We start from the raw sequence: 27,684 nt of genomic DNA, 5'->3' as shown, positions 1-27,684 counted from the left end.
GTAGTCAATCTAAGTGTACCTGCAAACATATGAGAGACCAGACAAAAAAATAAGGCATGAATACAATACAAACGTTGTTTTTTCTTTATTTTTTAAGTGTTTATTCACAGGTTTCTTAAGACTTTTGATAGAAGGGACAGTAGAGACCGATGGCCCTATAACAGTCCCAATAAAGGAGAAGAAGGAAACACTACAGCTGCTTTTCAATCAAGCTATCAGAAAAACATCAGCATGTGTGTTTGATAGTGGAAGATGCAATCTTTAAAAAAATGGCTTAGCCCATTAGACCCAGGTGCTTTTAAGGGCCCAGCCTAAGCAGCTCATCTATGGCTCTCACCCTTCTAAAGACTTTGTAGGTTACATTTTGTGAAACTAAGGGAGACAAAATATTTGCTGAGCTGACAGTGGAAGCACCGTCACTCATTGGTGTCATTATTGCATTTTTCTACACAGCGTTTTAATGCCAAGTTATTTTAATATTAATGTGACATCATGCTGAATGCAATATCATCTCACTGGGTCAGAGGTTGTTGGGAAATTGTCATGGGAACTTGGGTATTGATGGTGACTCGCTGTCTTGTTTGACACCGAATCATGCCTGTAATGGCTCTTCTGAACCTGCAAGAAAAGGCGATTTAAGTCCTTCTACACACCACCATCACTACACACTACAGACAGAAGTACACAGTATATAAAAATGTTAATGTGACACAGAAATATCCCACTTTATCCCACATATTGGTTTCTTATGCAAAAGTTTATTAGCACAGAAATATTAACTATTGTCATAGCATACTTAAGAGAGAACACTCACTTTTTGTTGGCAATGACGTAAATACAGGGATTATAAAAGGTGGAGGACTTGGCAAAGAGTGGAGCAATAATAGCCATTGGGGCAGGGATAGTCTTTGGGTCACTAAACGATGCCCACAGACACACCATGGAGTATGGAGACCAGGCAACCAGGAACATGACAATCATTACAATTGACATCTGTCAGCAACAAACAACAACAACATTATATAAAACATGCAAATTTACTCCATGTAGTATAAATGATGTATCCCATGTGGACCACAAACCACACGGGAGTCTATATTTTTCCTGAATTTCACGTTTATTATATAGAACTAAATTACTTTCCAATTTTCTAGAACACTGTGGTCTGAACTAAAGCTATAACCATGGTAAAAAAAAAATGGTTAGCCTACCAAACTCGGAAAGAGTGTCAACGGTGATGTTGTAATATTGAACAACATAGATCGGATATTTGTAAAAAAAACTAATTTTGACCAGAACTATTCTTCTCTGTTTAAACATGCATTTGATAAATACAGATGCATGTGGCATTAACAAACAAAGGCTAAAAATGCTAACTGTGGCTCAGTTTCACCTTGGTGACATCCATTTGATCAGACCAATCCATGTTAATGCAGTCCAGGCAGTTGCTTGCTTTGTATCTCCTGACAGTGACTGTCACACTGTAGTAGCAGTAAAACATGACACACAAAGGAACCACAAAGTTCACAGCAATCACTGCCATAGTATAAGAAATAAAAGACCTGGGAAAGAAAAACACAGATAGTTATAAAGCATTCTCATACCAAGACATGCTAGATTTGTTTTATCTCAGCTAAGGAATGACATATTAACATTTTAAAAAGGGTTTTAAATCCTAAATATTCAAATTCCGTTATATTTAATGCAAACATGCTTACAATGTAAGTGAAAAAAATAAACAGTTCAGAGAAAAATGATTTGCCCCCTTCCTGATTATTTTTTGTGTCATGGTTCAGTTCAGTACTGTCACCTGTTGATGCAAAAGGTGAAAAAGGTAGGGCAGCCTACAGGTGACGAGAGCAAATGGTACAGCAGGCTGCATGATGATCATGATGCACGGTGTAAAGAACTTTTTGCTATATAAGGGAGCTAACGAGCATCATCCCTTATCTAAACCAAGTGAGTTCCACCCTGAGCAGGATTAACACCAACAGAGCTACAGGACCAGATAAGGAGGAAGGCGGGACTTTGAAGGCATGCACTGACCAACTGACAGGATTTTCCTGAAAAGGATGCATCAGAGGATGCCGTCGCATTAGCACTGTACTGAGCCCTGACCCACTTTGAACATTCCAGCTCTTATACTACGATGTTGGTTCTGAAGCCTTATAACCTGGGTGTGCCAACATCGCTGTGCCACTGGATCAGGGACTTCCTCTCGAACAGGCCTCAGATGATGAGAATAGAGAGCTGGACATCTTCCACACTGGTCTTGAACATAGGCACACCACAGGGTTGTGTGCTCAGTCCGGCCTTATTCATTCTGTTCACTCACGATTGTTCTGCCATTAATTTCACTAACATAGTCATTAAGTTTTTGGATGATACCACTGTGGTGGGTCTCATATCAGACAATGATGAGACTCACTATAGAGAGGAGATCCAACACCTGACACAGTGGTTCTTAGATAACAACAGCATCAAGGTCCTGGGTCTCCACATAACATCTAACCTGACCTGGTCGCTGAACACATCACACCTGGTGAAGAAAGCCCAACAAAGGCACTTCTTCCTCGGGGAGCTAAAATGGATCACACTCTCTTCTTGGCTGCTTGTGAATTTCTACAGAGCCACAATAGAAAGCACCTTCTGTCTTTGTATAACAGTATGGTATGGCAGTAGCACAGCACAAGACAGAAAAACTGGCCTGGGAGGTGAAAACAGCACAGGGGATTGTGGAAAGTCCACTCCCACATCTGGACTTGGTATATGCTGGATGAATCCAGAAGAAGGCCAGATGTATCGCTGCAGACACCACCCACCTTGGCAAAGGACTGTGTATACTGCTTTCTTCTCTGGAAAGCAGTGCAGAAACATACAAACATGCACCACCAGACTGAGAGACAGCTTCTTCAACAGAGCTGTGAAATGCATTTAAATTCTGTCTGTGTTGGGCTGTCTACCATTCAAGCTCACGTCCTCTACCAGAGGCCTGGGAGCTTGAGGGTCTTGCGCAGTGTTGCTGTTCCTAGAACTGCGCTCTTCTGGAGGGAGATGTTGGTAGTTGTTTCTAGGATCTGCTGGAGCCACTTGCCTAGCTTGGGGGTCACTGCACCGAGCACTCTGATTACCACTGGGACCACTGTCACCTTCACCTTCCGCATCTTCTCGAGCTCTTCTCTGAGCCCTTGGTGCTTCTCCAGCTTCTCGTGTTTCTTCTTCCTGATGTTGGTGTCATTCGGTATTGCTACTTCTATCACTACAGCCGCCTTCCTCTGCTTGCCCACCACTACTATGTCTGGTTGGTTAGCCACCACCATTTTGCCCATCTGTATCAAGAAGTCCCACAGGATTTTAGCTCGGTCATTCTCAACCACTCTAGGGGGCATCTGCCATTTAGACCTCGGGACTTCCAGGCCATACTCAGCACAGATGTTTCTGTACACTATTTTGGCCACTTGGTTATGGCGTTCCATGTATGCCCTGCCTGCTAGCATCTTGTACCCTGCAGTTATGTCTCAGGGGCATCTTTACACAGCCTGCACCTGGAGTCTTGCCTGGTGTGGTAGACCCCAGCCTCTATAGATCTTGTGCTCAGAACTTGTTCCTGTGCTGCCATGATTAGTGCCTCTGCACTGTCTTTCAATCCAGCTTTGTCCAGCCACCAGCAGAACTTCTCAATGTCTCCTCTATCTGCCGGTGGTACATACCGTGCAGGGGCCTATCCTTCCATGATCATTCCTCCTCTTCCTCCTCTTTCTTGGGTTTCTGCTGCCTGAGGTATTCACTGAACATGCGGTCGGTTGGGGCCATCTTACTGGATTCATGGATGTTTGTTATCTCATCCTGGACTGTGGTGCTGACACTCAGTCTCTGGCTTCCTTCTTTCCGCTTAGCGCACAGCCTCAGGGTGCTGGACTGGAGCCATTCATGGTCAGGAGCTTCCTGGTCTTGATGTCAGGGGCTACTATCTCCTCCTTTGGCTGGCTTATTATCCCAGCAGGGTACTTGATCACGATCAGGTGTTGATAGCCCGGATCTTGTTCTTACTGCTTAGCTGACTCCTTGGACTTGCCTGACCCTCTGCGGGTACTTGGTGGTTGCAACTTTCCTAGTGGCTCTTTGTGGTTCCCGTTTGCCTGTGGGATCCCCGGGTACTTGAAGCTGTCTGCAATGTTGCCCTCTGGTAGTTCCATCCCCTCAGTTCTGACTACCTTTCCTCTCTTTGTTATCATCCGACTATACTTCTCCAGTCCGAATGACATTCCGATATCATTGCTGTATATCCTGGTGGTATGGATCAGTGAATCGATGTCTAGTTCACTCTTGGCATACAGCTTGATGTCATGCATGTAGAGGAGGTGGCTGACAATTGCTCCATTCTGTAGTTGGTATCCATAGTCAGTCCTGTCACTGATTTCACTGAGAGGATTCAGGCCTAGGTAGAACAGCAGTGGGGACTGTTAAGATGAAAATATTTGAAGTGTCTCAATGCTTATATTAATAAGTGTCATATAATTATATAGTGTAGTATTGAATGGGCATGGCCCTGATAATAAAGGCATTAGACTACATGTCCTTTAGTGGTAGAATGTTGGAGACTCTCACCCACGTTTGTCTGCAGAAGCTGATAACAGGGAACCATCTGCCAGTGGAAATTTACTAGAAGGGAGTAAGGCAAGGTCACAGCCTCGCCGGAGCTGAGAAAAGATGTTTTGCAGCTAATGGACAAAAACCTCTGAGTACGTTATGCAACGTGACTACTTAATGCTTGTGTAACACTGTTGTTTAGACTAGAGTGGGACAGCCTGTAATAAAATTGTTAGGCATTTCGAGATTCGCGGCAGCGTGTCATGCAGGACGCATCTCCCTTCCGGAAGTGTAAAATGGTCTATTGAGCAGTGTGTTGTCTTCCATCAGATGGCTTTGAGGAATCACAAGAACTTGGTGAAGTGTTGATATTTAACAGGACAGAGCATCTCCTTGGTACATCCCGCACTTGAGGGCGACCTGTGCTATGGACTTGTAGTTGGCCTCTAGTGTTGTGTGCCACATCCCCATTGAGTTGCTGATCAAGGCTCTTAGGGTCCTGTTGATCTTGTACAATTCTGGGCACTTAAGGATCCAGGTGTGGGGCATCCAGTCAAAGGCCTTCTTGTAATCAATCCAGGTTGGTCAGCCTAGTCTTGCACTCTCAGGCGACTGCTCTGTCTACCAGTGGCTGGGGTTTCGCTCCTCTGGTATTGTTTCCAACTCCTTTCTGTGCCCCACTCGTGTATTGAGCCATGTACTTATTCATCTTAGCCACTATGACACCTGACACGAGCTGTCTTGCGGTTATTGGCCGGTGGTTGGACGGAACCGGTCCCTTCTGGGGGTCCTTGAGGATCAGGACTGTCCGGCCTTCTGTTAGCTGTTATGGGTGTCTCTCGTCAACTAGCAGCTGGTTCATTTGTGCTGCCAGGTGCTTGTGGAGTGCAGTCAGTTTCTTCAGCCAGTAGGCGTGAACATGTCGGGGCCTGGTGCTGTCCAACTCTTCATACTGGAGACCCTGTCTTGGATATCTGCCACTGTGATGGTTACTGGACCCTATTCAGGGAGGTTGCTGTAGTCTGCCCTCAGATCCACTAGCCACTGAGCATTGCCGTTATGGGTTGTGTCCTTCTCCCATATGCTCTTGCAGTATTGCTCCATCTCCAGTCTTGGTGGTGATGTTCTCATATTGTTCCTCTGCCACTGTGAGTACACCTTGGCTGGTTCTGTGGAGAACAGCAGGTTTATTCTCCTGCCTTAGATCTCCCTGGAGTATCTCTTCAAGTAGCTGGCCAAGGCTGTGAGTTTTTTCTCTGGCATTTTCCAAGGCCTCAGGTAAGTACAGCTTGCTGTACTTCTTCGGCACCTTCTTTGTTGCACCTTTCTGCAGCTCCAATAGTTGACTAACCTCCCTCTGTGCTACTTTGATATTGGCCTCTAGTCTCCTTCTCCATGAAGGGTACTTTTAACTTGTAGCCAAGCTTCTCACTGAGCACTGCTGCCGTAGTATAGATCATCTGGTTACTCTTGGTAATGGTGGCGGTAAGTATCTTCCGTAGTGCTGCATTTGCATCATCTAGTAGCTCTTCTGAGGGTACTTCACTTAATCTTGGTAACCGGCTACGGAGGATCCAGGTTTCAAGCTTTGCCATGATCCTATCTTTCAGGTCAGTTCTTCTCGCACTCAAAGATCCTTCCTCTTGGTACCCAATCTCTGGTGTGGGTGATGATGATGACATCTCCTCCCTGACCTGTCGTCCTGGCTCCCCCTTGCCATAGCATGTGTGTTGTACCTCGTGAGAGTAGTCCCTTCTTCCGAATGTTGGAGCACTGAGTTACTAGTTGTTTCGCTGTCAGCATATAGTTAGTGTCTGTTCCAAACATAACCATATTTGACTGATCTGGATAGGCCATGTGCCAGGCCAAGTTGGAATGCTGGAAAACCAAGCTGGAGCATTATTTAGGAGTGAGCCCTAGCACCATCTAAAAATTAAAGGTCAAGTACCATTTAAAGGGAAAAGTTAGACAGGCCACAAAGTGGGCATCCCAAGAAGATGAGACCAAAAAAGACAGTTTCCTTAACCTGTCACCACTTAAAAGACAGCATACAGTCAATCTCCAGTCTCAAGTGATGTGCAGGAGGCCCTTCACAATCAGACCTGTTTATGCTGGTGCTGACAACATGTGTACTGTAAGCTGAACATGTGGAGAAACATCATGTTCAGTGGTACAGTTTTGGCCTACTGCGGCTGGACTGTAGGGTCAGTTTGGAGAGGACACAGAAAATGCTATGGTAATTGCTTAACCAAAAGGCTGACAGCTTTTGTCGTTACTGGAGGCAATTTCAGTGGAGCGAGATCTTAAAATAAGATTCTGCAACCAGTGACAATCCCATATCTCCACAGTCTAGGACAAAACTGTAGTCTACAAGATGACAATGCTTGACCCAACAGAGTGCAGTTTAAGCCTCCAGAATTTGAGGCTAAAGATGATGGACCTGCCTGCAAGCCTGACCTGGGATTTCTGTCCTTAATCATTGCTGCACCCAATCATGCAGCAGAATATAGGCATTATGAGGGGGAAAATAGTGATAATTTCTATGTATACTATGTATCAGTGAATTTATGTGATCGCTACCACTTATCCAATATGGCAGACAGTTGTTGAGCAACGTGTGCATGATGTTATGTGCAAAACCGCTGTATAGTGTCAAATCACCAAAACATTACCTTTGCATCTTGTGATAGTAGAAACACCAATGGCTTTAATGGGGTGGACTGTTTGGGCTATTGAAAAAAAACCTGAGCTAATGGAGAGGCAAATATCTGTTCAAACTCTTTTTTAGTAGCTTTTTATCCAAAATATCAAGTACATTATCCCTTAAAGACTCACGCATCATTCTGTCTCCAGTTGATGGTACATGTAGCTCCAGTGGGGTCAGGGGCATAACCAGCCCAGCCAACAATTGGCATGGAGCACCAGAACACAGCATTCAGCCATGCTGCCAGAATAAGAAGACCGTATGATCGTGCCGTCATTTTCTCACCTGGAGAGAGAAATGATGTATAGAAAAAATGAAGGTCAGGAAAGTGCGACAATAAAGTCATTTTGAATTTAATGAGGGATTGTAGTTAGCGCTACAATCGCTCCATAACTAAGAGAGTAAGCGCTTTTTTAGGCTGCAGATAGTTGAATAAATGTTTAATAGAGATTCGCAAACTGTTGATTTTTAAGTACAACCACAATTCCACAAAAGCTGGGGTAGTGCATAAATATAAATAAATAAACAAAACCTTGCAGTAGTCCATTTTTCCTAGTTCTCACACATGAAGTTTGAAGAAAAAAATATTCCCTAATATGTCCCACCCACTAACAGGAGCCATGATGAACAGATAATTTGTATTATTAACTTTACCTGTGAGTGGTTACAATGTCATTTCTAATAGTCCAATGTGGTGGTCCAATGTAGAATTCTAGCTGCTCAAGTATCCTGGCTCTTCTTTGTTACATTTGTCATTTCTCAAGGCACCAATCATAGCTTTGCATAAGGAGTAGCCAAATGCAGATTCTTAAGGCAACTGAATAATCTGACATGTGCCTTTATTCAACTGGCAGAAGAGTCCAAAATCCTAATAACACGGTCCATACAGGAATCTAATAATGTGGGCAGGGAAGACACAGGGAGCAAAAACAGACACTTGAGGGCAATTAGAGAACATGAACACAACTGGGGTGAACAGGTGAACAGAAACTAGGTAATGAGACTAGGAGGAGCTATAATGAAATGCAAAGCACCACAGACACCAAAGTACCAAAATAAAACAACTAATACAAAGGTTAGATATACAGCTACACACACTAAGGGAAACACTGGAACTGAAACGTCACTATCTGCGCCTACATGCATATACTCTTTATAGAATATATCAGCAGTCTGCTAAACTGCATACTGCTGATATTGTTTTAAACAACAACAACAACAAAAACAAAAACAAAAACCCGTCCAGCAGTTGTAGCAAACAGAATTATGGTCTGAATGCTTTGTTGTGCCAAACACAGTTTCTTTCCCAAGAGGTGGGGGACACCCGCCCAACTCCCTGTATATCCTTTAAAGAGGACATGAAACACTAAACATATAAAAGCTAATTTACATCATGAGCCCTGCTCTCAAGAACTGACATAGATGCAACCCTGTCTCTGAAGCTGGGTTTAAGAAATAAGAGCCAAAACAATTCAGACCTGTTGCACTGACTTCACGCCTGATGAAGACCATGGAGAGGATCATACTTCACCACCTTCACCCACTAGTCAGGAGAGACCTAGACCCACTGCAGTTTGCCTACCAGCTGAACATCAGGGTGGATGATGCTGCTGCATCAGGCCTTCTCTCATCTGGAGGGCACTAGGTGCACTGTGAGAGTCATGTTTTTTGATTTCTCCAGTGCCTTCAACACAATCCAGCCCTCAGTGCTAATGGGGAAGCTGCAAGGAGAGTAGACCATCAGCTATCCTAGTGGATTATTGACTACCTGAGGCTGTGGGACTGTGTGTCTGAGGTGGTAGTCTGTAGCAAGGGGGCCCCACAAGGAACAGTGCTCGCCCCTTTCCTCATCACCCTGTACACTGCAGACTTCAGTTAGCATTACAAGTAACGGCGTTACTAACGGCGTTACTTTTTTCAGTAACGAGTAATCTAACTAATTACCATTTCTATCGTTACAACGCCGTCGAACCCACCCACCACTTTAATCGCACTTTAGATCTCGTTCTGACATATTGGCATAGAAACTGAACTAACAGTATTTCCTAAAACAAAAAACCCTCTTTTTCAGATCATTTCTTATTAGCATTTAAATATACCACAACAGATTACAAAGCAGTGGTTAACACGATTATTAGCGTACATGTCTTTCTGAAAGTGCTGTAACTAAGCCATTCTAGTCACATAGAGGTCGATTATCTTGTTAATAGTATTACATCTTCACTGCATACAACTCTGGATACCCAAACTGAAAACGAAAACCTCAAATCAGAATTACTTGACTCTGTGGTATAACTCTTAAACGTGCACCTTAAAGCAGTTCATAAGCTGAAATTATAAGATGAAGATGAAACAATTCACTAATTTAGAAGATCATTGTTTAGCCTGTAAGAATAGTTTGTTGTTTTATAGGAAAAAAATTAAAAAAAAAAAGAAAGAAAAAAAGACAGAGCTTTTCGCAAAGCAAGAACATCTCACTTTTCCTCACTTATTGAAAAAATAAAAACAACCCTAGGTTTCTTGTCAGCAGCCTGTAGCCAGGCTGACAAAAAGCCAGGGCTCTGCTGAAAAACTAGTTCATGCATTTATTTCTTCTAGGCTGGACGATTGTAATTCATTTTTATCAGACTGTCTTAAAAACTCATTTAAAAGCCTTCAGTTAACCTAAAATGCTGCAGCAACAGTACTGACAGGGACTACAAAGATGGAGCATATCTTTCCCATTCTGGCTTCTCTTCATTGGCTCCCTGTTTACACTGTTAAGACTGTTTGGAAAAGTGCTATATAAATAAACTTGACCTTGACCCAAATACTGAATTGAATTAAACCCTCTGCAGTTTAGGGTAAAATTGGCCATTTTTTAAATTACTTTTCATTTTACCCTTATATTTAATCATTACAAATATTTATCTTGTCTGGTATGGCATCATTCTTTCCATTCTTCTTTTGTGACCTACAGTTATTTTAAAATTCAGACATAATAAATTAACACAATTGACCTACAAGCACACAAAACAAAAGAAACCATCAAATCTGAGTAGAAAAAGTTTGATTTTTTTTCATTGTGTATACCACAAACAATTTTGGATTTAGAAAAGAGAAACATTTTGGCTTTGGCTTCTGGTTCCAAATCCTATATAACACTCCAACAGCATCCATAATCACTAAAGAGCAAATAGCTAACTCATTCAATTTAAACAGAGACATTAGACCAGGATGCCACTATTGTCATCTGCCCTATTGTTGCCACCAGTGAACAATAACTGATTAGCTGATGCTGATGACATTCTTCTAATCCTAAAAACTCACTTTTGCCATTACACATTCTGATCACATCTTTGATAAGTTTTCTGGCAACTCAGTCAACTGGTCTGAGATTCTCCCTTGAATATATATATGTGTGTGTGTGTGTGTGTGTTTGAAACGTTTTGTTTTTGTTTTCCCTGCTACATTTTATAAGAGGTCCCACCTTTTTTGAAATTTGGGTTGTACTTCCTCAAAACATCTTCAATGAGTCTGTATTTTGGTGAACTTACAAACGATTTATGATTAAAATAGAACAATTTAAGCAGTGGTTAAAAGACAACAGAAGGAACATGAGATTAATCGCACATCACTTTGTGACCAGTATAACTAGTTGTGTGATGAATGATGGAATTAGATGACATGGTAACCCTTGATCATGAATATCTTTGTCAATTTTGTAACAGATAAAAAGGAGTATAACAATGTGGTCGGGTAAATTATATATGCAAATATTAGGCTCTCTAAGTGGGATACCTATATCTGGTCTGCAGATGGAAAGGTAACGATCAATGGCCACCACGGTCAGCAGGCCAATACTAGCCATGCCAAAGAATATGTTGAGAGCTGCATAGATCTGGAGACACAGAAACAAAGAAAAAGGCAGGTACTTAAATTCCTTCTTAACGAGAAGGCTATGATCATGGCCCTGTGCTTGAGGCAAGAATTGTTAGCATCCAAAAGATTAAAGCAAGAACCACGGTGCTAACATGTTGTGGTACAATGGCTTTTGGAGTTCTGTTACTATGATTTAACAGAAAGTTGTAGAAACTTGGAAAAGTTGTAAAATTCAGATTTTTACACTGCTCTGACCAAATGTCCTTTCTCAGTCCTGGTCTAGTTATTTGTGTTTGTTAAACATAGCAGTGAGGTATGTTGTCTGCAGTGGTGTATTACAGCCATGTCGGGGAAAATTATTGTCTTGGTTCAAAGAAAAAGGCCACACAAATGCAGATGGTGGCTGTTAGTTTCCTCGCTTCTGTTAATACGTTCATAAAAAGGATTACATGGCTCAACAATATTATGCCATGACAATGCTGTGAAAAAAATCTGCTAAAAGACTGTGAATCAGCCTGGCCACAGATTTTGTAATAAGTAATTTAAGTGTCAAGGTCCCGGGTCTTTTCATCAGTGTTTTGAGTTGGATTATCAACTTGTTTATTTCTTTGAAATTTCCTATTAGCAGTCTTAGATTTAGTTGGTTATGCAGGCTGAAAACACTCAGCAATCTGTGCATTCACGACTGGATGTAATACCGGTAGCTGTAGCATTTGTAGCTGAGGGCTTCAGCTTCCGGGTAACAAGGAAATGACGTCATTCACGTAGATTACTGATTGGCAGCGCTAACTCGAAATTTCGAGTTACTCTTCTCAAAATTTTGAGTTAATAAATCGAAATTTCGAGTTAATATGTCGAAATTTCGAGAAAGTAACTCGAAATTTCGAGAAAATAATTCAAAATTTTGAGTTATGGATGCTTTTTTTTTTTAGTGGCGGAAACGGGCTTCCATAGTGTTTCCCAGGTGTACCACTAACCCAGCAAAATCTAAGACTGTTTGTTTTGCATCAGAGTCAGCCAGCATAAAAGATGTGTATCTTGTAGTTGACCCAGTAAACAAAGTAAAACAAAACAGAATTTTTGGGTTCTTGCAAGGGTCAACCATAACTTCATATGATGTTACTGCACTGGTGGATAATGAAATCTCATCTACTGTTAATCAAACTATACATGTTTTTAAACCAAACCCTGAACCAGTACAATGTGTATCTGGGTCTGCTCATGATTTGCCTTGTTTTGAACCTGTTTGCAACTCTAGAGTTAGTGTCACTTCTGAGGACCCTGAAGGGGACCTCTTTGAAGACTGTTTGCTGTGAACCTGTGCAGAACTGGTTCTGTTGCACCCTCTGGGGCTCCCTCTAAAGACTGTGGTACCTCGTCTTTGCTTGTTTCTAAGACTGTTCTTCCACCTGTGACCTCGCGTAAGCCATATGCTCTGCCTGCTCCTGCTTCCAGTGTGGCTTGGACCCAGCTTTTCCCTGCACCCATCTCAGTTCCCCGTATTAAGATAGGTAGAGCTCGACCGGTCCCTGTCCCTGCTCCCAAGGCGGTTCTGCCTTCAGCCTTCATCTGCACCCATTCATGCACCTGGGTGTTGGTGACTGAGGCCCAGCCGATCCATGTTCTGGTTTCCAGGTGGTGACAGCTGGTGTCCAGCCATCACCTGCACCAGTCCTGGCTCCCAGGGTGATGCCAGCAAAGACCAGATGTATTATTGTAGGGTCTACCTTATAATATAAAGCACCTTGAGGTGACTGTTGTTGTGATTTGAATAAATAAAATTGAATTGAATTGAATAGACCACCTCTGCACCTGTAATAGTTCCTCAGGTGAGAGGAGCTGGCTTCTGGCAGGTTCCTGCGCCCATCCCTGTTCCTAGGGTGAGGGCAGCCAGGATCTGTTTTCTGTATTAAGCCAGGCAAATAAACATGGAGTCAAGACTATCTGTTTCCCCTGTCTTTCTCTCTGTGTCGCTCGCTCTCACTCTATCTTTAATTAGTCAGTCTGAGTCTTGGTGTGCATTTCTCGTACTTCCTGTTTTATTTTGACAGCCTCTCGTGTGGATCGTGTTCGGTTTTGCTTCCCAGGTCTCATCAGTGAGATTATGTCCAGCTGTGTTCCTCAGTTGTTTCCTCTCTGCCCCAATTCCCTCTTATGTATATATTGTCTGTATCTCCCTCTGTCCATTGTCATGATTAGGGATGGGTATCGTTTAGGTTTTATCCAATACCAGTACCAAACTGGTAGTTTTGAAACGGTGCCGGTGCTTAAACGGTGCTCAAACCGGTGCTTAAAGAATGGAGAACACACACTTTGTCCAAAAACCTCTCATGTTCAGCTGTTTTTTTGTAAAAAGATAACAATGTTAGCCTTTTCTGCAGCTATAGAGCATATTGGCTGGAAGCAGTGCTTAATCAATGGAATAAACACCAATTTTGTCTAAAAACCTCTCATGTTTAGCTGTTTCCCACTTTTTCTTTGGTCATTTTAGCCTTTTTGGCCAGGGTGAAGGGAGTATCTGCCATCAAACAAGAAGACAGCTGCATGTAACTATGACGGTGTTTGCTAGTTCACCTTACATGCATTAATGTAATAACGTGGTTAGCCTACTCAACGTAAATTACACACGAGCAACATTAAGCTACTCACCCAGAGAAGAACGGCTGCTGCTGCCATCATCATCCGTCATCATTTCTGCTACACTGGCAGGGCTAGGGGCCAGGACTCTACTCTTTGGGTTTTTGGAAGATGTTGCTAACTCCGGGTCCGATAACAGGCACCACACCCGCAGTAGATGTGCTCGGTGTGAGGTCTCGCAGCAAGCTATGAAATACTGTGCATTTCTCGGCTTTTAAAAAAACGCTATGTGTCGCCAGGTGTTTCATCAGATTCGAGGTGTTACCTCCTTTGCACAGTATCACCTTAAAGCACTTGTTACAGGCTGCTGAGTTTGCATCTTTTGCTGTGAAGTACAGCCAGACTTTTTATTCTGTAGCTCTGCTCTAAAGGAACGTACGTACCTGGGCCCGCCTACTATCCTCGGAAAGGTAAAATGATTGGCTAGAATCCAAAGTGTATGACGTCTCAGGAAAAAAAGCACCGAAATAAAGCACCGAAATGTGCGCTGCTTTTCGGTCTGGTTACTACCGTTTATGTCAGAACCGGTGCCATAATGGCACCGGATACCGGTACCCATCCTTAGTCATGATCTCCTTCTTGGTGTGTGTCACATTTGTTCAGGGCGTCCAGTGTTTGGATGCATAAGTATCTGTCCATTAAGTTCTTTGGATTTAATTATTTGTACTTTCCAGCAATAAAGTTAAGTTCAGTCCAACCTGAGAGGCCTGCATTTGGTTTCCTAACCTGCCTGCCACACACTGCGTTTCATGACAGTGAGATTGTGGAACACATTTCATAACTTTAAAAGACATTATGTAACAAAGAGGCTATTTCAGATTTTATCTTATAAACAGTGTTGGGAAGGTTACTTTTAAAATGTATTCCACTACAGATTACAGAATACATTACAAAATGTATTTTGCAGGAATAAGTAGTAGGATTTAAGAGTGTAATAACGGACTGAAACAGAAGATGGCAGCACTGCATGTACAAGGATGCCAGCTGCCGTTAAACCCCGAAGAAGAAGCTGTGTCCCAGAATTCATAGCGCGGCCCAGCTCAGTTTCCAACAATGGCGGCAGCTAGTTAGTTTTAATATTACTCTTATTATTCTTTCTGGGTCACAAAATAAACGTTTAACATATTTTCAGGCGAGAATGTAGCTGTGTAAACCTCAAATATCTGCTCAGTTTATCAAGACGCCACATATTTTCAAAAGTGCTCCGACGTTTTCGGAGACGTCTGTTACCCACTAGCTCGATAGCTAGCCGGGGTTCAAGGCTCACGAGAGCCGTGAGATCACCGGACTCCCGGCAAATCGTTTTCAAACCCACAGCCGTCTTTCGCTACTCAGGTTAAACATATATAAGTCACTTAGATAACTTAAAAATGTTATTGTTTGGCTTTTTTCAGTATTTTATTTGTTCCTGAGTAAATCTGTTTGGCTGAGATTAAAGTTATAGTTTTTACACAGCTGAATAAACATCAAGCAGACAGCTGATTATCAGAAGTGTGAGATGCTCGAGAATTTACTCCGGTGTCCTGTTATATTTTAGATAGCAAGGAGTTTATTAAACTTCACCGAAACAATCTGCAAACTTCATTAAAATTTAATAAACTATCATCTTGTCTTTATTTTTAGTTAGCACATACCTTAAACACTTAAAGCTGTAAGCTAATGATAGTTATATAAGAGCAGATGCTGCTGGTGCAATAAGTTTTACGTCCAATGGATGATGATCTGATTAGTTGACTAATCGCAAAAATAATCGGTGACTAGTCGACTATCAAAATAATCGTTTGTGGCAGCCCTAGTAACTTATTCTGAATACTTTGGATTACTTAATATATTATCATGCTTTTTACAACTACATGAATGTATTATTGCTGTGTGATTTATTACTATTACTGAAGGTTACTCGCCATACCAACACCAGCTAGATGTTTAAATCTTAATATAAATGAGTAACAGTAGGTGGACATTAGGTAAGGCTGCACTTTTTGCAGCGATCTCGTATAGAAAACTATTCCGCACGTATATAAAACAGGTCCGCGGCGCCGAACCGTAGTAAAGGGACCTCTGGCTAATACGTCGGGTTCGTGTCGGGCTCGTAGCTGAAAACTAGCTTTACTTTGTTGTCTGGGTCAACTTTGCTAGCGAGAGACAGAGAGAGGCGTTGAAAGGCTGCTGCAACAGAACTTATTGTTTCAGAGGAAAACACGAACACAGTGTACAGTCGAGTCTTAATAGCGTACTTACAGCTGGGCTCGTCAGGCTCTCTTCTTGGCTGCAGTGGTTATTATTGTATTTACATGCTTCCAGCTCCCGTTTCTGCTCCGTGACAACTCGTACTTTTCCTTTTTCTCCCTCCCTCGCTCACAGACACATCACGGGTATGGCAGTCCATTCTCCCTGCAGCACGGACTACACTGCCCATCAGGCTACATGCTTTAGGGCGATGCCTGTAACACTCTGCCTATTGCATCATATTAAATCATTTTTTGAATATAAATTTTTAAAAATATTTCTTCACGTCATTACCGCAAGTAGAGGTGACATGGGACAGGCATTAGAGCCTCTTATTGTGTGTTTTGTTTTCCACCGGCACCGAATTACCAAAAATCGAGAGGGCATAGGCTAATATATGAAACAGGAAAAGACCGCCGTGTAATCCATTTATTTCAACAACGTAACTGTATTCTGAATACCATCTTTTAAACGGTAACTGTAACGGAATACAGTTACTCATATTTTGTATTTTAAAGACGTAACGGCGGTACATGTATTCCGTTACTCCCCAACACTGCTCATAAATACTCTCCACATATTGACACAGACATGGGTAAAAACTGCCTAGTTTATTTGCGACTGGGTTCACTAACAATGTTAACAAGTGCTAGATTTTTCTATAGCTGCAGTTGGTTGAACATAACCTAAACAACAAACAGCATAACCTGACAAAACTAGATGTGCATGTAGTGGAATTAGAGGCAGTCGTATTCTACACACCTGACAACCAGCATAGCCAAATTTCCAGCTGCCGTGGATGTCTGAAGCAGCGGACATGGGATAGCCAATACCAGCCACTCCAATGTCAGTAAAAGCCAAGTTGATTATTATGAAGTTGGTAGGTGTGCGAAGTTCCTTAAATTTTACAAACATCAATAGCACCACAATGTTGCTGGCTAAACTGATGACACCTGAGAAATGAAAAGAAAGACAGTGTTACAGTGTGAAAGTCAAACATGAAGTTTAAGATTAAGATACCCTATTTGTCACTGTAGTAGGATACAACAAAAATTTATTTGTTGGCTCTCTATTAAACAATGGCAAGGGATAAAAGTAGCTTTTAAAAAAGACAGAAATACAAACAAGAGCACTCAGAGAGTGCAACCCCCCAAGATTTAATACGAGATTTAATATCTTCATCCAAATAAAAGTCGACTGAAAGTAAATAAAAGTGCTTTAGTTTCCAGTTGCTTTGTCTAAAGCTAAAAAGGATACTGTAATGTATTTAAATATGTCAACATAGGCAGTGTCAGACTGTATTCTCTGGGGCCTTAGATTCGATAAAACATAGCAAACTCATGTAGCATGTTTTCCAGCTGAAAGAAATTGCAGCAGAATTTTAATATTTATGAATATAAATGACAAAATTAATAGCATAATAGCAAATATTACTATATTTAATATTTTTAAAAATCCAACATACACCAGGCCTCTCCTGTTTGGGGCTCCAGGTTGGTGGTCAAATAGTCAGTTTTGCTTAGGCTGGTTTGTAAATGAGGGAAGTGGCCCTGAAGAAGCTTAAAGTCTTGGTCTTTTAGGAAATAAAGTCTCATATCATTGAAGAATGTAATCAAACCGTTTCACGGTGAACTCAAGCCTAACATTAGTTGGACTAATGTTGGTTAATATTGAGCTGCCAGTTTATTGTCAGCTGTCTGGAGCCCGGAGGGGTCACATGTCTAATCTGCTGACAATAAGTAACTAGAACAGTATTGTAAATAAATAATCATGTTTATGCATGCGTGATAGAGCCCAGACTTTAGTTTAGGAGATGATTAGTCATTATTATACATAGCATACTATTTCAAAAGGCTTTTTGTAGTCCATGTTCACAACAGTGTAGTTTTAAACTTATGGGATAATATCATATTAATAGATGGCCTACTATAAGTGCAGTCCTTTTTTTATGGAGGTCAAGAAAAACCATCTATCAGTGTGGACAGGACTCATATAGCAGCACTTTTCTAGACTGTCTGAGCACTTTACAACAACTTGCCTCATTCACACAAGCACTTTTTTCTGTGCTCTTCCTAACATTCACGCTGTTCATTACATTCAAACTGTAATGGATTTTTAAAGAGCAACTTGAGGTTAGTATCTTGCCCAAGGATACAACAGACTGGAGCAGACAGGGGGTCAAACCACCAACCTTTCAATTAGCAGGTGACATGCAAGGTATTTTTTTGACCATTCATCTGCAACCCAGCATAAAACGGAGCATTGTGCCAAGATCCTATAACCTAGTATAGACTCTTATTTTGAAAATGAATCCAATATGGACCGGAGATGGTATGTGCATTAGCATCAGGGAGAAAGACAACGATAGAATTAACTTTTGACTACAAGTCTTTGTTGATTTCACTTAAAACCTATAGTTTGATCTGTCCTGCAAATAGCAAATACAAAACAGACATACATGATACTCAGGAGGTTGGCATGATTCTAGGGGATATCTAATCACCTAGGTGGCTGCTGCTAAGTGGTTACAATAGTGATTATCACCAGTCATACGCTGAAGAATAAACACGACCAACACTCACAAGAATTTCTCTTTAAGCTTGTAAGGAGATGACCTTCCATAAAATAATATACATCAATCAAATTAAAATGTAAAAATTATATGAAAATAAGAACCAGCTGGTTAAAACTCAATAAATACTGATATCCAAGAAACCACATTGCTTCGCTGGGCTTGGTTGGATGAATCCTATGACATCTCACTGGTAAAGAAAGAATATCAAAGACACATTTAGGATTTAACCATTAAAATTCAAATGATTATAACAGACTATTATCGCTCTTAACCACACAATGACTGCATTTACACAACTGCAAAACTGAAGAACATAACGCAGAGCAAACATGGCAAAACACAGCATAAGGGTTGTTCGTTGTTACCTGCAGTGATGAGATATCCAGCCACAATGTTATGCTCCAGTTGGGTAAATGCACTCTTCCCCCCATAAGGTGCATCTTCATTTGAAATATTAACCCCAGAGTCCATCCCCATTTAGTGACCTTCTAGATAAAAACAAACAAACAAAAAATACCTGATTAAGGTAAAAATTAAAAAACTTAAAAATGATGGTGATCCTTAAAATTTAAACTGAAGAAAATTAGAAGAAGAATGCAGGCGGGGAGTTTTGCAAAATGCTGTCCTAACTAAAATCTGTATGATGCTATTGTGGAGAAGTGGTGGGTAAATCGCGAGGACTAGGGTTTATGGGATTATTGCATTCCACTGCTCCTCTGTCCCTGTTAGCAGGCAGCAATCTGCACGTAACATTGGTAACAAAGCTCTGTAAGAGAGGATTACCGCTCACATGGAGTGGCTGGCAAGTTATGTCGTCAATGAGCTTTGTCATTACAACACAGAATCGAAGACTGAAATACCTCAAACGGATGACTGGTCGTTTCACAGAGAATGCATACAGTAGGAACAATAAAGTCTCGTTCAGTCTGGATTACATGTGCCTATGGGTTCACAAAGGCACATTGTGTGGCAATGTTTAGTTAATTAACTGTAACAGAAAGAGCCTTCAGGAAACTCCAATCAAACCATGAGGCCCTGTTTTGTAGAAGGAGTTTTCAATCAAATTATCCCAAAAATATTCAAACAGTAGTGGTGTTAAACACTGTTTTCATTTGGAGTGAGAGATCAGAAGACTTGTTACTTTGAAGCAGGGACTCTATGTAGACAAAAGCCCTGTTTCTCTGTTCCATTGGTTGAAGCTATTGTTCCAGACACCGCTTTTAATTGGTGTTTTATTTTTTCAGTCCCAAAGATTTCCATTTTGTTGGGGTCCCTGAAGAAGTACCAGTGCAGGTCATTTACCTCCTTCTGTATGCCATACCATGGACCACTGAATGGGAGCATTTCTAAATCTGATGCACATATGCAGCAATCGCAAACCTCAGAGAGTAACACAAGTTTGAACTGAACAGCCAATAATTTTTATGCTAAACACACAATATCAACCAAAAATCCAGAATAAACACATTATACAAAAGCTACGATATGCATGTGATTCACTGAAATGAGTATTTGATCCTCTAATATCCATCTACAATTCTGGGTCAACAGATTGGCTGCGTGGTAAATAGGCTGGTTCTTAAATAGCATTTTTCCTACACTACCTGAGCACTCAATGTGCTTCATGCAACACGCTTATTTCCGCCATTTGTACAACTGTGTAAGTGCTTTCTATGTGATATTCAAACCCTGATTTATTTATCAGAGAACAACCTGGGGTTAGTATTTTGTCCAAGGATATTTGGCAGGAGACTGGAGCAGCCAGGGATCTCCAAGCTTACAGTTTGTAATGACCTGCACTACCTCCTGAGCTACAGCCACCCTGAGCTTACAGCACCTGGTGTTTCTAGGTGGAAAAAACACAAAGAAGGGAATAAGATCAGGGGCATTATCTCAGAAGCTCAGAAAATAGTGATCGATCAGCTTATGCATGCACAAACTCAGATAATAACTCTCCTAGCGTGGCTGAAAGGAGTGACTCTGACAACACAGATGAACTGTTGTCTGACTTGGTGAGGGTCGGGTTGTTGTCAGACAGGAAACTCTCCAACTGGAGAAAGTTGAAGCATCACCTGTCCTGACCTTGAGTTTGAAAAACTCCAGTTTCTTCGACATTGTATTGATTTGGTCCTGCACATCAAAAACACTGATGGAGAGTCCCTGTAGTCCCAAATTCAGCTCATTTAAACAAGAAATGTTCAACAAGTATTCCAGCTGATTGAGCCACACAGTGTCTTCAAAAACACCTGGACCTCTCTGTGAAATTCAAAAAGCCTAGAACGTTTTTTCCCTCTTTAAAGCCATCATACTTCAGTATGGAGCAGAAGCTGGACATGTTTGCTGGCCATCTTATTACAGAGCTCATGGAATAGGAAAGACCAACCTGGTCTTTATGAAGTTTACAAATTTTACAACCGAGTCTATTACACACTTAAGTTCTTTAGGCATCTTTTTCACCACCAGGACTTCTTGATGGATACTGCAGGGAGTCCAACTGGCAAATTTAAACTACTGACCTGGATAAAATTAGTACCCATACGATAATTTTCTCCTAATGTTTGTGGAAAAGTTAGGAGGAGAATGTCTGGCTTTAATTTTATGACACAGTCCAGAATTGTTATTGTTATTGTTATTGTAAACAAAAATACACTCCAAAAAACGAGAGGAAGAAAAAGGAAGGAAACATTGTCCCCTGTGATATACAGCATGAGATCTGAATGAGTGTCAGAGATATGAGAAACCTGTCGTTTATGAAAAACTGTGGAAGTTTTACTTGCATTTGGGGAGCATATATAGTGGCTGTGAAAACAAATGTCATGGTTGTGTGACCAAATAACTAGATTTGAACCAGGTGAGACACGGTTTCACAGTTTTTATTATGCTCAAACAGGGGAAGGTTAGTAATGGTAAGGAACATGTGGAGGGCTTTCTTCCAGGTATAAGAAAGGAAAGGACTTCCATTAAGAAAGGAGACAAGTGTTAGGACACTATCGATTAAGGTGAGTACAAACTGAATGGTGAGGGAGATCTTACTTGAGAGTCCACGGGGACGCTTCCAGAGGGGAGAAGCTGAGCACAGATTGGCATCGAGGTGAGTGTTGGCAGCAGGGGATGAGCAGGCAGGTGAGAAGATGAAGGTAAGGGATCCAGGTAGGTTACAAGGGAGAGCCAGCGATTATTGGAGAATCTTCAACCAGCAGGAAGGAGACTGAAGATAAAGAAAAACCATGTAAAAGTAGGAATGCTACACAGAAACTCGGAAAAATATGGTTTGGCCTGTTACCAGTAGAAAGAGGCTGCTCCTTTTATGAAGCACTGAGTGGCATCGATGAAGGAAATGGCAATGATGTGTATCCAGCTGAAGAGGGGAGGGATAGTGCCTGCATAATGATCAGTGTGGAGAAGAGAAAGACTGGCCTTGTCAAAGATTCAGCACACTCGTCCTAGCGTCATATCAATGAATGTGATCAAAAAATGCAGCCTTCATATACACACTGAAGGGTATGGCAGTTGAAGATGAGGAATTAGGTTATATTGATAAAATACAACATGAGATCCACCTCAGTGATGATAACTATGTAATACAACCATAACACAGAATAATCCCACACACACAGGGCTGAACACAAAATTGGACCTGGCAATTTTGGTCCAGGTAACCCATCATGATCGCTGAAAAAAAACTTAACTAATTAAAAATAAATAAATATACTTCACTTTGTTTTAATTATTGATATGGTAACTTTTGTTTGCTTGTTTTTATCAGCTTGGTACAGTTGTTGTAGTTCTTAGTGTCACTGCACTGCAGCATGTGACAATTAAGTGGCTCATGGTCAATAAAGCCATTTATTCTGTTTGAATCTCTCCCTTCCTGATAACGACCCTCCATCTGTTTTGTTACCATGTCAGTTTCACCTCCCTCTGTCTCTTCCTCACTCTGTTGTTGAGACTGTGCTCGCTCCTCTCTACGGTGTCACAGCCTCCTGTGGCTGCAAAGACTTATTACTAGCTTTCTGTTTTTGTTTTATAAGATCATGTTTATGTGGAAAAGCTGCTCAGTTAAACCTGCATGCCATGAGTCTGTCTCATCTCTAAGTGCTTGGAGCCCAGCAACTCAATCTGGTTTAAAACCTATGATGCTACTGTATAAACAAGCACAGAAACCAATGAAGTGACACCACTGCAAAATACTGGAGGAACACAATGTCTTGATCTGTGATAATTTTTTGGATTTCTCTTTTTTTTTTTTTCCTGTCCCATTTGGTTCTTTAGCCGTCAGAATTGTTGTCTGAAGACCAACAAGGAGACCCAATGGATTTACTTTGCCAAATGGATCATCACGGCCTTGCCGTATTGGTCCATTTGATCGACCTTTGTTGTTATTATTTATTTTATTTTCAGTTGTTACAGACGGGACAGACATGACTGAGGGATAGGAAAGGGAGAAAGAAAGATGAAGGAAAAGAAAAACAGAAGGGAAGAGGGACAGTGAGAAAGGGCACTTAAAAAGAGAAAGAAGAAGAAAAAAAAATCTCCTGGATCACCTGTTGAGAGAAAAAGAAGAGAAAACAAGCAAAAAAAACAGAGCAACATACTAAACACAACACCATCACGTTAATCTAGCTAAGTGTAAACAGCAGTAAATACTAAATATTGAATGTTGTTGTGTAGCAAGCAGGACCGACAGCGCACAATGTGCTTGTGTAGTTTATGTCTATGAACAGTGAACACCCATGTGCACACCTGTGTGGATCAGCACGCTTGTATCCAAAAGGTTTCCCCATCTAATGGTCTGCTAGAGGATGTAGAGAGCCATAGCCCCGTCCCCCAGGGCATGAAGCAGGCACGGAGGAGATCCAGGCTCCAGACATCCAGAGGCCCCAGAGTGCGAGAGCCCAAGGAGGACCACCGGAGGGGCATCCGTGCCACCCTCCTGGGAAGAGCTGAGGAGAGCCCCAGATGAGGGGTCACCCAGTAGCCACGGAGCAGAAGCCAGAGGGGGCTGCAGTGGCGTGCCCGCCGGCTCTGCCGGCAGCCAGCTGTGCCAGAGTGAACCGAGCCACAGGCCCAGAGGCCGGAGGCCCGAGGGCCCCCTTTGCCCCGGAAGAGGCCTGACCGAGCAACAGGGACCAGGCCCCACCAAGTAGTCACCGGGAGTGAGCTGGTACATACCTGAGCGCCTAGCCCCGGACACCAAGAACCACCAACGCACCGACCCCTGAGGGCATCAGTTACTGGCAGGGAGTGTGGTGAGGGGAGATAGGCCTTTGGAGGGCCTGGGAGTTCCCAGAGAGGTGGAGTGTAAGACCCGACCTGACATATAGACACAGACAAACAGGCACACACAGACACAAACATGCATTCGCACCCTCATGCACACATATACAAATATACACCCGCACCCCAAGGCCCTACTTGTGTGGGTGGGTGTGTTGGAGCGGGAAGAGGGAGGCAGCCGGGGATGGGGAGGAAAAGAAGGGAGGAGCAAGATGCCCCTCCCTGGGGCCAGCTCCCCCGCTGACCCCAGTAGGCACCCCCGTCCTTCGGCACCCACCAAGGCAAGGGAGCCCAGGCCCATTCAGATCGGGGCCTACGGCAGCAGGACCGCCCAGCCCCACAGGACCTGGGGCAGCCCACCCGACCCCACCGCAGAGGAAACTGTACCCACCCTAACACTCGATCATCTCCCAGACTGCATAAGACAGTAGACACCCAGGTTAAGTTTATTCTCCACCTCTCCTATGACTCTCCCCCACCTGCAGAGTGGACTCCTGCAAGGATGGAACAAACTCCCTGTCAGTTGAAGAGCCCCCTAGTTAGGCCGATGCGCCAGAGGCCCCCTGCGCCAGGGCTGAGCCCCCGTGCACCCACCCGCCCACAACCTCGGCGACACACCAACAAGGACCTAAGCCCCCAAGGCCCAGCCAGAGCCCAGCACGCAGCCACAAGGAGAACACCCTCTAAGAGCAACCAGAGCCACTAACCAGGTTATGACCACAATCCCTGGGTTAAGCCCTCCAGGGATAACGTCCCTAGGGATTCTCCAGACGCTCTATGCCCGTCCCAACCTCCACATCAACCACAATGGCGAAGGCGGGACCAAACCATGACCCCCCACCCCTGCTAGGTAATGGAGCCGATCATAGCTGGACTGGCAATCGTCAGTCCAGCTATGGATGGTGATTTTTTGTTTTTATGGGCCGATGGGGTTTTTCTTTTGTTTTTTTCCGTAAACAGTGAAAGGTGGTGGATTGGCCAGATGCTGGGAGATGTGTAAAAATAACTCAGTTGTTTGGTGGTGCTATTGTGGAGCTTCCACAGATTCAGTAACATTAGCAAGTGGTGGAGGCCAGCAGATGCAACACGCTGGCAGGTGGATGACGGAAAGGCAGGAGGAGCAGAGACCCGAGGCGGTGAACTGAACTTCAGGTAAGAAGTTATGACCTGCAGTCTATCTGGGTCAGATATAAACCAAGTTCAGGTCTAGTTTATTTTCGTTATGCTGACTTTTTACAGTCAGTTACAATAACTCGTACTACGTACTAGCTAGCATGACGGAGTTTATATACAGCTGGGCGGGTGCTATGATGTTAATGATGTTGAACTTGTTTTGTCTTATTTTATTTATAAGGTTAGTTATTAGAGTTTTCAACCGTCAACAGAATCGTCTCGTATTCAGAGAAAATATTACGCGTTTTGTATTAAAGTGAAAAGGAACAGTTTGTCCCGGACTTCAGCTACAATGAAAAAGACACAAAGCTGGAGTTATTCTGTCTTTGCTGCACAGCTGCCTCTTCTTCTCTCATTCTCTCCCCTCTCTCTCCTGTTTCTACCTCAATCATGAAACTGATCAATGATCAGCTGATCGGCTTTTCTCTCTTGTTTGTTTATCGCCCACTTTGCGCCAGAAAGAGGAAACCAGCGGATGTCGCGCTAAACAACAGCAGCACGTTTAAGCTTGATCAGCTGTTGTTAGAATTTATTTAACATTAATTTCTAGGATCAGCTGATGTTTGCTGGAGCCACAGCTGTAAAGCTGCTGGTCATGATGTCGGTTTGGATATGTGGTGAGAGGGAAACATGAAGATGAAACCAGGAGATGTCCTTACTGAATCATCAGAGCTGTGATGGAGAAACAGGTTTACCTTTTAGGTGACATGAATGAGTTGAAGTTATGAACTGTTTCTGAGAGACAAATAACACCAGGATCCTTTTCTAAGTAGCTGAAAGCTGGTAACTGTGCAGGGGCGGGTCTAGCAAAATTATGCCAGGGGGGCAGGTGGGGCATTAACAGGGAGAGGGGGGCACAAAGAAATACTTTTCTTTCTTATTCTCATTTAAAATGTCTCGCTTTTAACAAATAATTATCTGAATCTTACAACAAACGTTTTCATCTGATGTAAAATGTATAGAAATCCATTATTGTACATAGTAATTTTTTTAGGGTCCCATTTTAATTTCTTCAGAAGTAGCTAAGTACTGTATATGATGCCAGTATTTTCCCACATTTTCTAGATTCTGTACCAGTACTGTGTGTAAAATGCCATGAAAAAGTCAATTAAGTTTTATTCTTTCTCACCTGTGTTTCTGTCTCCTTTCACTTTTTAAAGGTTGCCATGTTAGAAAAATATTCTGCCCTGCCATGCTGTTTATTGATGTGGCAAATGAATGGTTTATGAAAATAAATCTAAATCTGTCATCAGTAATCAGTAATGATCATGTCTCACCTCTAGTCTCCTCTGTCTTAATTTCAGGTTTTCACCATGTGTTGTAGATGGTTCAGGAGGTTAACTCGACCAAGCAGTCTACTTTCGGGCACTGTTTAGAATACCAGAATAAGGAGGATGGTGTAGGTTTAAGTTTATTAGAATGATACATATATACCAACAAGACAGCGTACATCACTGTGACAACAGCGTTTGTTTTCATTCAAAGGATTTATGGTTTTTCCTATAATACCTGGTGGGCCGGTCTCTAGTCAAAATGCCCGGGACGATTTTTGGTCCCAGTCCAGCCCTGGAGCCGATCAAAGGAGCCCAGAGGGATTGATCTAATGTGGTGGCAGAGGCTGTCTCGAGACTAATGTGATCTATTAGATGGTTTCTATATTGGCTAGAATTAAGATTATTTTTATTTTTCCAGTTCATGAGGACCGTTTTCTTGACAATGCATAGGGCAGTAAAAACCATGTGGACTGTATTAGGTTCTGTAGTGACATCATCCAATTTGCCCAACAAGCACACTAAAGGGGAGGTTGGAATGTTACATTTCAGACACTTTGATAAGTCTTCACATATCTCGCGCCAAAACTTCTGAACTGGTGGACAGAACCAAAGAGCGTGGATGTAATTGTCTGGTGAATTGGTTTGACAGTGTGAGCAGTTGTTGGAAGATGTAAAGCCCATCTGGAACATCCGATGACCTGTATAGTGCACTCTATGTAATATTTTGTATTGTATTAATTGCAGACTGGGATTTCTAATCAATTTAAAGGTTTTTAAACATATCTGAGACCAGAAGCCAACTGATAAATCTGCTTCCCACTTTGCAATAGGAAGTGATATTGATCCATCTATTTCAGAAAGTGTTCTGTATATTTTAGACAATAATTTAGGGGATTTAAGAGTAAGAAAATGTACCGCGCTTGGTGGTGTTTGTAGTTCAACTTGACCCGGTTTAAATTTCTTTTTTACTATGGATTTAATTTGTTGATATTCTAAAAATCTTTTCTTGTTGATCCCATATTGTGTAACTAGTCTGTCAAATGGAATAAAGTCTGTTCCTTCTAATATATGTTCTAAGTATTTGATTCCTTTACCACTCCAATCTGGAAAATTAATCATATTATTGTTTTGTAATATGTCAGGGTTGTTCCAGATAGGTGTACGTTTGCATGGGATTAATGAAGACTCCGTTATTTTTAGAAACTCCCACCATGCTGTCAGAGAAGAGTTGATGTTGATGCTTTTAAAGCATTCATGTCTTTTGATGTTTGAGCTGATAAATGGTAGGGCTGAAATCTCTAGATTATTGCATAGTGCCTGTTCAACATCTAGCCAGGGCTCATCTAAGAAGGTATGTTTTAACC

The 27,684-nt window shown here is 42.2% G+C and overlaps 1 protein-coding gene across 1 annotated transcript; it reads right to left on the bottom strand.

Moving 5' to 3' along the window:
- Positions 1-79: 79 nt before the first annotated feature.
- On the bottom strand, positions 80-19,312 carry rrh (retinal pigment epithelium-derived rhodopsin homolog). The gene is made up of 7 exons (XM_084915089.1): positions 18,962-19,312; positions 16,784-16,974; positions 11,075-11,174; positions 7,426-7,579; positions 1,394-1,562; positions 815-993; positions 80-618 (listed from the first exon to the last, which is right to left on the bottom strand). The coding sequence occupies exons 1-7, from the start codon at positions 19,071-19,073 to the stop codon at positions 513-515; spliced, it is 1,011 nt and encodes a 336-aa protein (XP_084771215.1). The 5' UTR covers positions 19,074-19,312; the 3' UTR covers positions 80-512.
- Positions 19,313-27,684: the final 8,372 nt, after the last annotated feature.

Source organism: Perissodus microlepis, chromosome 19 (assembly GCF_051167445.1).
Source record: "Perissodus microlepis isolate ML-2025 ecotype Zambia chromosome 19, ASM5116744v1, whole genome shotgun sequence".
NCBI classification, from domain to species: Eukaryota; Metazoa; Chordata; class Actinopteri; order Cichliformes; family Cichlidae; genus Perissodus; species Perissodus microlepis.
Note: the sequence above shows the minus strand (reverse complement) of the source record. Positions and strands in the feature narration are given on the sequence as shown.